The sequence below is a fragment of the Nannobrachium achirus genome (genome assembly GCF_963921795.1).
Source record: "Nannobrachium achirus genome assembly, chromosome: 10".
Taxonomy (NCBI): domain Eukaryota; kingdom Metazoa; phylum Chordata; class Actinopteri; order Myctophiformes; family Myctophidae; genus Nannobrachium; species Nannobrachium achirus.
In genome coordinates, this window is record NC_137819.1 from 10735464 (window position 1) to 10753186 (window position 17723).

At 41.4% G+C, this 17723-nt stretch overlaps 1 protein-coding gene across 1 annotated transcript in view; it reads right to left on the bottom strand.

The window, feature by feature from the left end:
- The window catches only part of LOC308292804 (protein NLRC3-like), a gene marked incomplete at its 3' end in the record, with an annotated part of 38498 nt that overhangs the window by 2474 nt on the left and 18301 nt on the right, over window positions 1-17723 (bottom strand). Inside the window, exons 6-11 of the mRNA XM_080735230.1 lie at window positions 15829-17689; window positions 14152-14328; window positions 12066-12197; window positions 11075-11117; window positions 4067-4304; window positions 3792-3886 (exon numbers count right to left, since the gene is read on the bottom strand). Coding sequence (XP_080591356.1) covers window positions 3792-3886; window positions 4067-4304; window positions 11075-11117; window positions 12066-12197; window positions 14152-14328; window positions 15829-17689 — 2546 coding nt within the window. The remainder of the gene's footprint in view (window positions 1-3791; window positions 3887-4066; window positions 4305-11074; window positions 11118-12065; window positions 12198-14151; window positions 14329-15828; window positions 17690-17723) is intronic.

Here is a 17723-nt window from a genome sequence, read left to right on the forward strand (position 1 = left end):
TACATGACCAATGAGATTCAACCTAGTTATTATACATGACCAATGAGCTGTGGCCATGTTGTCATGACAACACTATGAATATTAACACACAGGAACAACGACAGACTGTCAGCGATCAATTTATTAAACAATTATTACTTCTACACATGATCATACAATAACATGTGAACAATGAGAACAGCATCACATTAATATTCAATGAAAGCAACATAATGGAACGAGTGAGGAAATAATGATCTGATAATGAATCAATGAATAAACAATGATTGATTTGAGTTCATTAACAACACATTCAGTAGATGTTTGAATACAGAGTGATTGACAACATTCTGACAAAATATATTGAACATTTCATCAACAAATAAAAACTAGACTAAAATGTCAGGGAGGGACAAGTGGAGAAGAGATCCAGTAGAACTAAAAGACAAGTCATTTTATGTTTGGTTGCACTCGGGTGTTGCTCTCTCTGAAAATAGCCGATCTACAAGTTCACAACGCGTCACAGACACGCTGTGAGCTTGTAGATCAACATTTATTTGGCACAGAGCTACAGCAAGTATAAATCAGGCATTAAGATGCCATCACAGCCCTCCAAGAATTTTCATTTTCATTTTAGTCGACTAAATAACGGTTGATCTGGTCAACTAAAATGCTATGACATTTAGTCAACTAAAATGCTATGACATTTAGTCAACTAAAATGGTATGACATTTAGATATGACATTTAGTCAACTAAAATGCTATGACATTTAGTCAACTAAATGCTATGACATTTAGTCAACTAAAATGATCTAAAATGATATGACATTTAGTCAACTAAAATGATATGACATTTAGTCAACTAAAATGATATGACATTTAGTCAACTAAAATGCTATGACATTTAGTCAACTAAAATGATATGACATTTAGTCAACTAAAATGCTATGACATTTAGTCAACTAAAATGCTACGACATTTAGTCAACTAAAATGCTATGACATTTAGTCAACTAAAATGCTATGACATTTAGTCAACTAAAACTAGACAAAAACAAATAATAATAAGACAAACAGTATGATTAAAATATGACACAATAATTTGCTATCAAAATGAACACGGCTCACAATGTGTCACTTTGTGATGTAGATCTTAGCTATTAGATGGCTTGTAGATCTGTCATTTTCACCCAAGAGATCTGGTGTAGAGGTGGGGGAAAAGCAGGGGACCAATTACAGAACCCTGGGGAACCCCAGTCAATAAAGTATATGGGGTTCAAGTGGTTCAGTATAAAGGTTTATATACAAGAAACAATATTGATACTGTGACAATTACATGATCACATATATACACTTTATCTCTGTCTATTGTAAACAAATATAAAAAATAAAATACAAATAACAAATATAAAAAATAAAATACAAATAAGATATGAGTTTATATCAACATAAGAGACACAAGTATAACACTGATATTTACATCATCATCATTGATGGACAGTATTTATGATACATATTTATAAATGTGTGAAGTGGAGGTTTGTGCACTTCTATCTGATCTAATCTAAGATCTAAAGCTCCCTGTGGTGATGACTCATTTTATACCATAGAGTTTGACATTAATATGGATTTGACCAGGGACCCCCATTTGAACATATTTGTATCAGGGACCCCCAAAAAACATTTGTATATTTAAAAGAAAGTTTAACCTTTTTTGAGCTTGTAGATCACCATATATGGTAATTAAACAGACTTTCTGTTTTTGGAAAAGCCTGTTCATTCTGGACTGAAATGACCATACGTGATACACACAAAGCCATTCATTGGAAGCGGTTTTCACCGCTTCAAAAATGTTACAAATTATATAAAAGAAACACAAACATTTTCCCTAAAATAGCAGATCTACAAGTTCACAGCGCGGCACTGAGTGCCGAGTCCCCGAGCTTGTAGATCTGCTATTTTTGAAAAATCGTGAACACTACTTTTTTTTTTACCAGATTCTGCTAAATCAGTGGTTCTCAAACCTTTTTCATGTCAAGGACCCCCAAAATGACATGTAATTGGTCGCTGACCCCCCCCCCCCCCCCCATCTCAAAATGTGTTGTTCCAGGGACCCCCAGAAGCAAAGTTTGCTTTTAAAAATATACAATATACATTCAAAGGTTTGCACAAATGTTCATGGTTTAAAAAAAATAGCAGATCTACAAGCTCACAGCACGTCATTTGGTCTTTTCGTGCTAGAGTGGTGATCGGTGACCTCCATGTGTCTGGGGACCCCACAATGGTCGTGGACTGTTTACCAGGGGGTCCCCAGTAAAAACAACATTTTAACCACTTTAAGATTATCGTTTTGAGGTGGGTGGGGTCTGGCTATTAAAAAAATACAGTGTTTTTGAATAGCCAACATACAAATGGATAAAGTGGTTCAAATGATTGTGATGCTATGTTAACTACTTTTCCTGGGGACCCCCTGGTACGCAGTCCACGACCCTTGTGGGGTCCCTAGACGCATGGAGGTCACCGAACACCACTCTAGCACGAAACGACCAAACGGCGCGCTGTGAGCTTGTAGATCTGTATTTTTCAATAGCCAGACCCCACCCACCTCAAAACGATAATCTTAAAGTGGTTAAAATGTTGTTTTTACTGGGGACCCCCTGGTAAACAGTCCACGACCATTGTGGGGTCCCCAGACACATGGAGGTCACCGATCACCACTCTAGCACGAAAAGACCAAATGACGTGCTGTGAGCTTGTAGATCTGCTATTTTTTTTAAACCATGAACATTTGTGCAAACCTTTGAATGTATATTGTATATTTTTAAGGGGGGGTGGGGGGGGGGGGTCAGCGACCAATTACATGTCATTTTGGGGGTCCTTGACATGAAAAAGGTTTGAGAACCACTGATTTAGCAGAATCTGGTAAAAAAAAAAGTAGTGTTCACGATTTTTCAAAAATAGCAGATCTACAAGCTCGGGGACTCGGCACTCAGTGCCGCGCTGTGAACTTGTAGATCTGCTATTTTAGGGAAAATGTTTGTGTTTCTTTTATATAATTTGTAACATTTTTGAAGCGGTGAAAACCGCTTCCAATGAATGGCTTTGTGTGTATCACGTATGGTCATTTCAGTCCAGAATGAACAGGCTTTTCCAAAAACAGAAAGTCCGTTTAATTACCATATATGGTGATCTCAGTCCAGAATGAACAGGGTTTATCAAAAACACAAAGTATGTTACCTTATGTCCATATATGGTCACTCCAGGCCAGGATGAACAGGTTTTTCCTGTCCCGTACGTGTAAAATATCAGTCCAGAATGAATAGGCTTTTTCAAAAAGCAAAATGTCGATGTCCCTCCCGGTTAGATGAATGGATACTTTGAGGATTGGTCAAGCTTCACATGATAATTTGGCCTTCAGGGTTTAAAATATGTAGTAAGCCACAAATACATTCAGAATAGAGGTTTTATCTGTCCACCGCTTCACTTCGAACCGAGGTTTGATTTTTAACTACACAAATCTTTTCTCATGGGGGTCCGGGGTCAAAGGTCAAACACATGGGGTTGTTGTCATGACAACGTCAGAGAAACACTGAAACTACAGGAGCTGTAATGTGTGATGTCACTGTGCTGCTGATTACATCATCATGATGATGTCACCGTGATGTCACCACGAGTCACTCATGCCCAAATATGGAGTCCATGACGTGGTAGCCATGACAACCTGCACTCACTCAAACATGTTATTGTTGAGTAACCATGGTGACCTGATGTCACCCTCACATAGAGACTCTATCTCTGCTCACACAGACTCACTGAGGAGGAGGGCCAGTCTAACCAGAACCCAGCATAGAGAGGTTCAGTGAATTTGGTGTGGAAGGAGTACAGGTGTGTGAGTGAGTCAGAAGACACTGTGTAGAAGGACAGAATCCCAGCAGGACAGTCCACAAACACTGCTACTCTGTTGGAGCCCCCCCTAGAGGCCCTGACAGGGAGGTCAGTCTGCTTACTATTGTGTATGACCCTGTAACTGTTACCACTGTGACCATCACAGTACAGACTCCAGGACATGTTATTGTCTCCAAGCCTACAGTCACCAACACTTCCTTTCCTGCTGATCCCTCTATAAGTCACTGCTATCCTAACATATCCACTGCACTCTACCTCCCAGTAACAGCGTCCAGTCAGACCCTCTGTACACAGAACCTGAGACCGTACATCAAACCTGTCAGGATGTTCAGGATATGATTGAACCTGTCCCTCACCACGTGTCACCTTCCTGTTGTTCTGAGACAGAGAGAGGTATCTGTTTGCTGTGTTTGTGTCCAGAGTGAGACGCTGGAAATCTGATGAGAAACACACTGTAAACATTAAATACATCATTCACTGACTGACACACAACACAACACAACACACACACACACACACACACACACACACACACACACACACACACACACACACACACACACACACACACACACACACACACACACACGCACACACGCACGCACGCACGCACGCACGCACGCACACACACTTGAAATAAGACATGGAACCGCTTTATTAATTATTTTATGCTTTAACTATTGAAAAATAGCAGATCTACAAGCTCACAGCGCGGCACCGAGTGCCGCGCTGCGAGCTTGTAGGTCTGCTATTTCTTATTTTTATGTATTTTTTCCTTTGAATAATTCTTTTTAAAAGCGAACATTTGTGACTGGAACAAGATATTTTGAGATGGGGGTCCGCAGCCAAACATGTGTCATTTTGGGGGTCCTTGACATGAAAAAGTTTGAGAAGCACTGATTTGGAAGACATTTATAGAATGGGGTGAAAATATTCACACCTTTTCAGGATTTTTCAAAAAGAGCAGATCTACAAACTCGCAGCACGCCCTGAGGTTGAACGTCTGCTATTTTGACCCCTGTGGGTGAAGCGACGGATGGGGGTCCTCGCACCCTAGTGTGACACCCAGCGTCCAAATTATGTGCTTGTAGATCTGCTATTTTTAAATAGCCAATACAGAGCAATATGGATAAAGTGCATAAAATGTGGCGTGGACTAGTTTACTGGGGACCCCCTGGTAAGCCCCCAAGGACCCCTGTGGGGTCCCCGGACGGGTGGAAGTTGCCGCCCACTAGTCTGGCACCAAACGACCAAATGACAATCTATGAGGTTGTAGATCTGCTATTTTTAGAATACCCAATAGAGAACAAAATGCTCAAAGTATAAAATGTGGCACAAAGTAGTTTACTGGGGACCCTCTGGTGCACAATCCGTGACCCCTGGGGGTCCGCGGACCAGGGGGGGATCCCCGCCAACTACTCTGGCACCAAATGACCAAATGATGATGACCAATCATTAATGACCAATTAATGATGCCCTATGGGCTTGTAGATCTGTATTTTTGAATAGCCAACAGAGAAAATGGTTAAAGTATAAAATGTGGCACAAACTAGTTTACTGGGGACCCCCTGGTGCACGCGGACCAGGGGGGTATCCCCGCCAACTACTCTGGCACCAAATGACCAAATATTACCCTATGAGCTTGTAGATCTGTATTTTTGAATAGCCAATACAGAGCAATATGGATAAAGTACATAAAATGTGGCGTGAACTAGTTTACTGGGGACCCCCTGGTAAGCCCCCAAGGACCCCTATGGGGTCCCCGGACGGGTGGAAGTTTCCGCCCACTAGTCTGGCACCCAGTGACCAAATGACGTGCTATGAACTTGTAGATCTGCTATTTTCAAAATAGCCAATAGAGAAAAAAAATGCTCAAAGTATAAAATGTGGCACAAACTAGTTTACTGGGGACCCCCTGGTGCACAATCCGTGACCCCTGGGGGTCCGCGGACCAGGGGGGGATCCCCGCCAACTAATCTGGCACCAAATGACCAAATGATGATGACCACATTAATGACCAATTAATGATGCCCTATGGGCTTGTAGATCTGTATTTTTGAATAGCCAACAGAGAACAAAATGCTCAAAGTATAAAATGTGGCACAAAGTAGTTTACTGGGGACCCCCTGGTAAGCCCACAAGGACCCCTGTGGGGTCCCCGGACGGGTGGAAGTTGCCGCCCACTAGTCTGGCACCCAGTGACCAAATGATGCGCTATGAACTTGTAGATCTGTATTTTTGAATAGGCAATAGATAGCAATATGGTTAAAGTGCATAAAATGTGGCGTGAACTAGTTTACAGTTTACAGTTTAGGCATTTAGCAGACGCTTTTAATCCAAACAAGATAATAAACAAGATAATATGTCAGTACCACAACAGCAATATAACAAATGCAAATGGATATCTATCTAGAAAAAAACACAATATAATCAAAGTTCTAAAAACCTAAAAAAGAAATGCTAACTAGCTTCATGTATGTTCATTGATTTTTCTGTAGTGCTAAGGGTTTAGGTGGAGTCTGAAAAGGTGAATCTTCAGTCCACGGCGAAAGCTAGCGAGTGAGTCCGTTGTTCTAAGTGCGACAGGGAGTTTATTCCACAACTTGGGGGCCAGGAGGGCAAACTGTCTCGGATGAGTGGATTTTTGCCCTGGAGTTTTTAGCGAGGGTTCTGTCAGCATCCCTGTGTTGGCTGATCTAAGTGAACGCGTGGGGGTGTCGGGGTTGATCAGGTTTTGGAAGTATGGAGGAGCCATACCTTTGGCTGCTTTGAAGGTCAGCATCTGTGTTTTGTATTCAGTGCGGGCCGTTTTGTATTCAGTTTACTGGGGACCCCCTGGTAAGCCCCCAAGGACCCCTGTGGGGTCCCCGGACGGGTGGAGGTCACCCCCTCTAGTCTGGCACCCAGTGACCAAATGACACGCTATGAGCTTGTAGATCTGCTATTTTCAGAATAGCCAATAGAGAACAGGGGACCCCCTGGTGCACAATCTGTGACCCCTGGGGGTCCGCGGACCAGGGGGGGATCCCCGCCAACTACTCTGGCACCAAATGACCAAATGACGCCCTAGGAGTTTGTAGATCTGTATTTTTGAATAGCGAACAGAGAGCAATATGCATTAATACATAAAATGTTGCGTGAACTGGTTTACTGGGGACCACCTGGTAAGCCCCCAAGGACCCCTGTGGGGTCCCCGGACGGGTGGAGGTCGCCGTCCACAACTCTGGCACCCAGTGACCAAATAACGTGCTGTGAGCTTGTAGATCTGCTATTTTTTTTAAAGCATGAACATTTGTGCAAACCTTTGAATGGTGTATTTTTCAAAGCCAACTTTGCTTCCGGGGGTCCCTGCAACAACACATTTTGAGACGGGGTCCGCAACCAAATCAATGTCATTTTGGGGGTCCGTGACATGAAAAGGTTCGAGGACCACTAATTTAGAAGAACGGTTTGGAATGGAATCGGGTCAAAAATATTCAAAGACCTGCACAAGTATTCATGATTTTTCAAAAATAGCAGATCTACAAGCTTGCAGCACGGCACCGCGAGCTTGTTAATGTGCTATTTTTCACACATGCACGCACGCACTCTCTCACACACTCTCACACGCGTATTAGTAACCTTTCTTTTAGTGTTGATTTTGTTGACTAAAACTTGTCTAAAAGACTGGGCTTTTAGATCAGCGTTTCAACCCTGTTTTCCCTTAATTTTAGATCAAGCCGAAGATAAGCATCTTTGTACTGCTTAAATGCTGGATGCAAAATATTATTTGTGGGTTGTTGAAGGCTAAATGAGGCTAAATGTGACGGATTACCACACACCTGCATCCTGTTATGTAGAGACACACATGGGTGAAATTTGGTTGAAATGGAAAACAACAAAATTGCAGAAGCGACTTGGGGCACACTTATGGGGAAGTGAATCCAGACAAAGTCTGGCAGAGGTGTATATACAGTATACTGTCCCCTTCAGAAGGAACATTGGGCTCTCTACCCCAGCGAGAGGTCGCACGCCAAAAGACCTCTTGCACCAATCTGACAGAGAGAGCCCCCAGGATTAACAATTTTAATTCTGTAAAAGAAAGTATGGAATGGAAATGATCAACCGGTTGGTGCATCTCTAACCTTTGAAAGGGTGATAAGAATTTATTCTGCTTTCTTACTATGATGATTATTATCATTATAGTGTAAAAATGGAAACGATGATTTAGACTAAATTGGGAACATTGAAATGTACTTTGAATGCTTTTGCCTTTTTCTATTTCTGTAAAAGCTTTTATTTCTTTAATACATTTACCTGCAAAATATATCATTCAAAATCTGATTTTTATATGCATCATTATGAAATGTATAACCATAGAGATCTGCTTTTTATATGCATCATTATGAAATGTATAACCATAGAGATCTGCTTAAATAGGGTGTGTTGAACCTATAATCTAAGTGTGGCCTAACTTGTTGGGATATTGATTCGAAGGTTTAGTTAATATTCAAAAACACCTCCTTGGATCTAATTATCCTAGATTCAAAATAACTACTCTGATAATACAACCAACAGTCAGATCCAGCAGCGAGCTACAGTTAATCTCAGGTTACAGAGGAGGACCAATGCATTGGGTCATAGGCAGAGGTTTCTGATGTTGAAATTAGGAGCGACTGAGAGATGGATGTAGTTAGATTTCAGAGCGAGTCGTTGCAAATATACGCTTAAACGCTATTGTTATTTAGACTTCTAAAACCTATTGAAATGGATAGCGTAACGCCATCCTGTATGGGATTGCGTGGATTAATAACAAACTATGACTAAATGTTCGTCGACTCGCTTTTTTTTTCACTGACGAAAACTAAATAAAATCTAAACTCTGACTAAAACTAAAACTAAATATATTGACAATTTAGTCAACAAATAAAAACTAGACTAAAATGTTAGGGAGGGACTAGTGGAGAAGAGATGCAGTAGAAATAAAATAAATGTTGCTGAAAATGGCAGATCTACAAGCTCGCCAACGCGTCACGCTGTGGTACGTTGTGAGCTTGTAGATCTGCTACAATCATCCATTATGATATCAAAATATATTTTAGTCGACTAAATCAACTGAAGATTTAGTCAAGTAAATCATATGATATTTAGTCGACTAAAACTAGACCAAAACTAAAACATTTCAGATGACTAAAATATGACTAAAACTAATTGGAGTTTTATTCAAACCACTATGACTAAAACTAAATGGAGTTTTATTCAAACCACTATAACTAAAATATGACTAAAACTAAATGGAGTTTTATTCAAACCACTATGACTAAAACTAAATAAAATCTGCTGTCAAAATCAACACTACTTTCTTCCCTGCAGTTACGACGGCTTAGTTTTAACTTGGAGTTAAACACACACACACACACACACACACACACACACACACACACACACACACACACACACACACACACACACACACACACACACACACACACACACACACACACACAATCAGTCAATCTTTTTTTTATATTGCAGATCAACAAGCTCACAACCCGTTTGTTTGTTTTCACTCTAAATAATTAAAATGCACCGTCGCTGTCGGTGGAAAATCTAAACATTTAAAATAGTGAAAATAACTGATCTACAAGCTCACAACCAGGTCTGTGTCTGATGACAACACAGTAAGATCTACAAGCTCACAACCAGGTCTGTGTCTGATGACAACACAGTAAGATCTACAAGCTCACAACCAGGTCTGTGTCTGATGACAACACAGTAAGATCTACAAGCTCACAACCAGGTCTGTGTCTGATGACAACACAGTAAGATGTCTTAAAGCCTCCAGGTTGAGAAGTGACATTCTGAGAGAAAATATGTTTACATGAAGTTTATGTGAAATGACATCAATGTGGAAAATACACACTGGGGACCCCCACAATAATCATTATTAAACTGGGAACCCCCCAAATAATCAATCAATAATTTTAACTATACACGTATAATGTATGTTGGTTTGTTTACTGTTGAGAAAACAATGTTCCACATTAAGTTAATCATCTGGGGACCCCCTCCCCCACCAGAACATTTTCGACGTTTTTGTGACAGTCCTTTATGGGGCATTTGGGAAAATACGGAAAAAACCCTGTTCCGTATTGATTCGATACGAACATTTAAAGCTATACTGTGTAAGTTCCTCAGCTAGTGGTCAGTAGCGGTATTGCTTTTTTCGGCAATTTTTACGCCGCGGACCACCGGAGCGGGGCCGCAAACCACCGCGACCGATACGAATCCGTAGAGGGGTAGAACTAAATTTTCTGACCAGGATTTGGGGAGTAAGAGGCAAGAATCCTTCACCATCGTAAACACTGTTGCTGAGGGAGGCTACTTCCTGAAGAGACACAGCACACGCTGTGATTGGCCGTATCATGTGTATCATGTGTGTATGATCCGCGATTTGATTGGCCAACCTATACACAACGTATTCGGATGATGCAGATGACGTAATTTTGCTGGGATATCCAGTCCCCGGCCAGGATCATAGAAAACATATTTAGAGAAGGCTTTAGGGGCTGAAATTAAAAACGGAGTTGGGGTTCTAAAACTTTAGCGATTTAATAGTTAGGACAATTTTAAGATTAGTTGTATTTAAAAAGTTACATAGTATGGCTTTAATTCTCAAATAATTGACAAATCCGTATTTTATGCGACGGGTGGCAACCCCTACTTTTTTTAATTTACATTTTTTTGTACTTTTAAAACATACTTTACAAATTCAGAACCTGTCACAATGTTACATATTTTGAGCTTGTAGATCTGCGATTTTTGTCTAATTTTCAAATATAGACGATCCAAAAGCTCACAATGCATGGTGAGCTTGTAGATCGGTTGTTTTTGGAACAATATATATAAATATATATATATATATATATATATATATATATATATATATATATATATATATCTCAACTCAGTCAAATGTGAGCATTCTTTAATAAAAAACATGTTTTATTAGCCTGTTATTTGGTGGTGTGTTTAAACTTAGTCTTGCTGGTGTTAAGGACCAGGCCAAGAGCAGAGAAACCTGAATTCCCTGGAAGCTCTCCTGAAGAGTTTTCAGAACAGCATCTGGGGAGGAGCCAACCAAGCATACAACAGTGTATAAAATGACAATGTGTGATATTGACACAGACAGACAGATACTCACATCTGGTAATGAGTTGAGGATTAAGCCAATCTTCTCCTCTGTGTTTCACTCTGTAGGAAGTAGAACAACAATGCATCAATATCTAAGTGTCTAACATTTAAGGAGTCCGTTTCTACTACTAGCAGACTACGGCTGCTATGACGCAATCGCCGTTGCGGTCCAAATTGTTAAGCAAACAGCCGTCAGCGACGGGGTCCCACCCCTTTTACTGAGCGCTTTGGTTCCCATGGAGAGATTGTTTTAGTGTTAGTTTAAGTTTACGGTTATGGTTAGGTTTACAATAACAACTCAAAGACCAGCAGTCACAGGTCTATCCATTATAAAGGCCTTTTTATTTTTCTATATAAGTTGGCATGGTATGCTGCAGAGCAGGTAGCAACAACGGACGCGTTTTGGTGTTAAGCTGCACGTCGGAAAGTCGGAACTTTCCGATGAAAAGTTTGGTGGTCGGAGACACTATGGACAGGCTTTACTTGGGAGATAATAAGCTATGATCTTTTTTTCGGTGGCATGTTATGTTTAATCAAACTACAACAACACGTTTACCTCATGTTATGTTTAATCAAACTACAACAACACGTTTACCTCATGTTATGTTTAATCAAACTACAACAACACGTTTACCTCATGTTATGTTTAATCAAACTACAACAACACGTTTACCTCATGTTATGTTTAATCAAACTACAACACGTTTACCTCAGCGCCTGGAGTGGACCACGGTTCAAACATTAATCGCACGTCCCAAAAAAGTGCAGTTAAAAGGAATGTGCGTTGACTCGTTATTATCGTCTTAAAAGAGTAGTTCACCCCCAAAATTGATTACTCATGCCATGGAGACTTGAGTTCAATAATATATTTTTGTGTTAATTAACAAAAAACAAAAACAAAAAAAAAACATTTTGGAGGTGAACTACTGACAGCCCTATACTAAATACACATGAGGGAAACAGTGCACATTCAGTGCACTAACATGGACACAGCTCAAGTCTACTCACTTGCAGTTCTCCAGGACTGGAACATTCACCATCATGTTGGAGCTCAGGTCCAGCTCTCTTAGGGAGGGATGAGAGCTTACAGCTGAGACCAGAAGTTCACAGCATCTCTCTGGCAAGTTGCAGTGAGCCAGTCTGAATGAAGAATGAAACACCAGATTGATTGCTTGATAATCATATTTGAACTGGGAACCCCAAACCTGACAAGCACTTGGAACTTTGCAGTGAGCTTGTAGATCGGCTATTTTCACAATGTTTTCCTCTTCCGTAATATTTTACAATTTCAAAAGTCATTAAATGAATTAATTAATCATCTGGGGACCCCACAAAATAATATGGGGACCCCCTTGGGGTCACACGTCAAAAATAGCCGATCTACAAGCTCACAATCGTTGCGTCCTCGACGCGTTGTGAGCTTGTAATGTATCAGCTATTTTGGATGTGCAATCCTGTGGTATGACAAAGTAGCCTATAAATTTGCGTTAAAGGGATATTACACTTTCAAACATATATGTTTGCGGTAATTTTAACGTCTACTCAGGCACATAAGCTTGGGTTATCATGATATCAAGCATATTAATACATTCTCACCACAGCATTCATATTATATTCACATAATACAGTACATAATAATACAGAAGTGATCAAAATAAACTGGGTAAATGTATCTTACTGTAGAATCTCCAGTCTACAGTGCAGACTCTTCAGTCCTACACAGAGCAACTCCAATAGTCCTGAGTCGTTCAGGTTGTTTTCACTGAGGTTCAATTCTCTCAAATGGGAAGGATTAGATCTGAGAGCTGAAGCCACAACTTCAACCTCTGTCTTTCTGAGGTTACAGCCAACAAGTCTGTAAATGCAGATTAAATCAGAGATTATCAAAACAAATTTTACATAGTTCACTGCCATAGAAGTTAAATAAAATATCTCATATCTAGTTATCCAGACATAAACAGTATTTAACAGCAGAGTGTGGAATAGACGACACCACACAGGAAGAGCAATTTTGATAACAAAGCTTTCACCCAGCAGTTGAAGGTGTGAAATGAAGACTGAACTACATTGCATATTTACTGCCTAAACTGTGTAAAAGCTTTACAAACAAGCTGCTAGAGACCAGCATTCAGTTCTCTATTACTCATCCCTGTCTCCTCAAGCTGGGCCACAGCTGCAGGCTTTGATCTGGCTTCGAGGTGGAGCAACGACATACATACATTGTTTATAAGTTGTCCATAGATACATTTGGCTTTGTGTGTGTGTCCATCAAGACAGACATTGTAACTCATGAAAGGCACTGCTCACTTCACACTGGTATGATTTTTATTTTAACACATCGGACGCCCACGTGGTTCTGAAGTCTTAATTTGCTGGTGCCCATGGCAACGCGTCATTTTACCTACCGGCGAGAGTACTGGCGAGAAAAGTAATCAGAGTAAATGTAATCCGAGTATGTCCTGTTTATTTCGCGAAAATCTTTTCTTTCAGTCAGGACCGTTTTTTATCATTTCTAAGCCACAGTGTTTGTGTTACGGCATGTAGAAGAGGCTGCCGTTTTGAGAAAAAAATGAAAAAAGGAAGAGAATCCGGAGAAAACAGCATTTTTGTGCAGCCGCTAAACAGGAAGTCAACGGGACACACAGCACGTCCGGGTGACGTAATTGCGCGCTGCATGTTGGGAAATGGAGTTTGTTTCATCACCGCAGTCATTAAATGAATTAATTAATCATCTGGGGACCCCACAAAATAATATGGGGACCCCCTTGGGGTCACACGTCAAAAATAGCCGATCTACAAGCTCACAATCGTTGCGTCCTCGACGCGTTGTGAGCTTGTAATGTATCAGCTATTTTGGATGTGCAATCCCGTGGTATGACAAAGTAGCCTATAAAGTTGCGTTAAAGGGATATTATTACACTTTCAAACAAATATGTTTGCGGTAATTTTAACGTCTACTCAGGCACATAAGCTTGGGTTATCATGATATCAAGCATATTAATACATTCTCCCCACAGCATTCATATTATATTCACATAATACAGTACATAATAATACAGAAGTGATCAAAATAAATTGGGTAAATGTATCTTACCGTAGAATCTCCAGCCTACAGTGCAGACTCTTCTGTCCTTCACAGAGCAGCTCCACTAGTCCTGAGTCGTTCAGGTTGTTTTCACTGAGGTCCAATTCTCTCAAATGGGAAGGATTAGAGCTGAGAGCTGAAGCCACAACTTCAACCTCTGTCTGTCTGAGCTTACAGCCAACAAGTCTGTAAATGCAGATTAAATCAGAGATTATCAAAACAAATTATACATATATTTAACAGCAGAGTGTGGAATAGACAACACCACACAGGAAGAGCAATTTTGATAACAAAGCTTTCACACAGCTGTTAAAGGTGTGAAATGAAGACTGAACTACATTGCATATTTACTGTCTAAACTGTGTAAAAGCTTTACAAACAAGCTGCTAGAGACCAGCATTCAGTCTCTCTATTTCTCATCCCTGTCTCCTCAAGCTGGGCCACAGCTGCAGGCTTTGATCTGGCTTTGAGGGGGAGCACCGACACACACATACATTGTTTATAAGTTGTCCATAGATACATTTGGCTTTGTGTGTGTGTGTCCATCCGGACAAGTAATTCATAAAAGGCACTGCTCACTTCACACTGGGTGTGATTTTTATTTTAAAGTTGTACCATGTAACTTTTTTTATAAAACAAATCTTAAAATTGTCCTAACTCTTAAATCGCTAAAGTTTTAGAACACCCACTCCGTTATTTTCAGCTTCTGAAGCCTTCTCTTTATATGTTTTCTATGATCCTGACCGGGGTCCGGTTTTCGCGCAAAAATTACGTCATCATACACTATCGGCCAATCACAGCGAAGGTTATACACTGCCGGCCAATCACAGCGCATCTTGAAGTGGGGTCGCTAGCTATCACAATAGGGCGGCCATATTTCTAGGCGCCCGTGTGTCTCTATCTATACTCGGGTGAAACACTCCGTTTCTCCGGAATGCCTGAACGCACAGGAACCAGGGACCCTAAAGGGACCCTCTAAAGATAGATCTCGGCGACGTGGAGGCAGACGCGGGGGTGTGAGGCCCGGTCCGCAGCGAAAAACGGCCGAAAGACGCGGACGCTACTGACCACTAGTTGAGCAACTTACACAGTATAGCTTTAAGTTCCACTACTGAGTGTCAGTGGGTTCAAACCACTGGTCTGGTGGGTTCAACCAGTGTCAGTGGGTTCAAACCACTGGTCTGGTGGGTTCAACCAGCAGGGATTTTAGACTCTTAGTTTAGTTAGTGTGGTTGCTATAGGCAACACACTATTATATATTCGGTCAGAGAGTTTTTTCCCATCAAAGTGAACCTGTGTTTTGTAAACTTTTTTAGTAATGTTATCCAGGTTGGACGATTGCACAACAAAAGGCATGACCAAAAGCGTCACACTTTTGGTCATGCTTCACTTGACATCACAGTATCTAATATAAATGACATCACGGTATCTAATATAAATGACATCACAGTATCTAATATAAATAGTAAGACATAATTCATTTCCCAGCAGATTCCGTGTGACTCGCATCATGGCAACCACACTTCCAATTTCCTTGAATTGAATCTTTCTGTTTTTTTCCTGCTTTATTGTGGACTTTGCACAAACACAAAATACCACCAGTCACTGTTACACATACAGTATTATTGGAGCTTTTGTGTCAACCTTAGTTTCAAATTATATGTTTCTATTCACATGACTACTAACCGAGCCTTTCTGCAGTTCCTCACAGCTGGGATCAGTCTCCGTCGCCCCTCCTCTGATGCTTTGTATTTGTCCAGGTCCAACTCATCCAGAACCTCCTCTGACATCAGCAGCATGGCGGCCAGAGCTGAACACTGGGATGGAGTCAAACTGTCCCCTGACTTCAGGTACTTTTGGATCTCCTGAAGTACTGAGTGGTCGTTCATTTCCATCAAACAGTGGAAGATGTTGATGATTCTCTCAGGAGAGTGTTCTTCTTCAGTGGTCATCTTCTTCAGGTTGTTAATGACTCTCTGGATGGTCTCTGGACAGTTCTCTTTCTGAACCAGTAGGCCTCCTAACAGACTCTGGTTGGACTCCAGTAAGAGGCCATGAAGGAAGCGGACAAAGAGGTCCAGGTGGCCATTTTTACTCTCCTGGGATTTTACCATGACTCTGTACAGGAAGACTTCCAGGGTCATTTCTTCTTCTTGACCTCCTCCTCCTCCTCCCATCACCCTCCTCCTCCTCATCTTCTCCCTTTTGTCTTCTTCTCCCAGGAATGTCTTCAGTACCTTCATGTTCTTCTGTGTGAAACAGTGGAACAGGTAGACTGCGGCCATAAACTCCTGGATGCTCAGATGAACAAAGCTGTAGACCTTTCTCTCAGATTGAACAGTCTCTTCTTTGAAGATCTCTGTGCACACTCCTGAGTACAGCGAGGCTGCTTTCACATCAAGGCCACACTCTTCCAGGTCTTCTTGGTAAAACATGACACTGCCTTTCTTCAGATGTTCAAACGCCAGCCTGCCCAGCTTCAGAAGAACCTCATTGTCCTTCTCCATGAGCTGCTGTTGATTCACATCATGACTGTCATCATACTTTTTCCACTTCCTCTTTGTCTGGACCGATAGGAAGTGGCTGTACATCTGAGTCTGGGTCGTGGGCAGCTGTTCTGTCTCGTCTGTCTTCAACATATCCTCCAGAACGGTAGCGGTGATCGAACAGAAGACTGGGATGTGACACATGATGTGGAGGCTCTTTGATGTCTTCATGTGTGAGATGATTTTGCTGGCCAGCTTCTCATCATCACTGAATCTCTTCCTGAAGAACTCCTCCTTCTGCGGGTCTGTGAACCCTCGTACTTCTGTCTCCATGTCAACACAATCAGGAGGGATCTGATTGGCTGCTGCAGGTCTGGTAGTTATCCAGAGGAGGGCTGAGGGGAGCAGATTCCCCTCGACTAGGTTCGTCAACAGCAAGTTCACTGATGATGTCACTGTGACATCAGAAACAATGTCATTCTCTTGGAAGACATGAGAACCAATGCGAATGTTCTCGAATTTCAGCGTAAACCTGCTTTCATCCAGACCATCAAAGATGAAGCCAACCTTCCAGACAGCGAGCTGCTCTGCTGTGACCTTCTTCAATTGTGGGTGGAAACGATGGATCAGTGAGAGAAGACTGTGCTGCTCATTTCTGACCAAGTTCAGCTCCCGGAATGAGAAGGGAACCAGGAGAATGACATCTTGATTTTCCAAACCCCTTGCCCAGTCCAGAGTGAACTTACGCACAGAGAATGTTTTTCCAATGCCAGCGATGCCCTTGGTCAGAACTCTTCTGATGGGTTTGTCTCTGCCAAGGAGGAGGGGCTTAAAGATGTCACAGCATTTGATTGGTTGGTCATGGAGGGTCTTCTTCTTGGAAGCTGTCTCAAGCTGCCAGACCTCATGTTGGGTATTAACTCCTTCACTCTCTCCCGCTGAGATGTAGAGCTCTGTGTAGATGCTGCTGAGGGAGGGCACTTCAGTGACGTATGTCACACGATCAAGACGGTTCAAACCGACCTTATAAACCTTTAGAACCTCCTGCGGACTGACATCTGCTACAAGAAGACAATGAAGACATTTTAAACATTC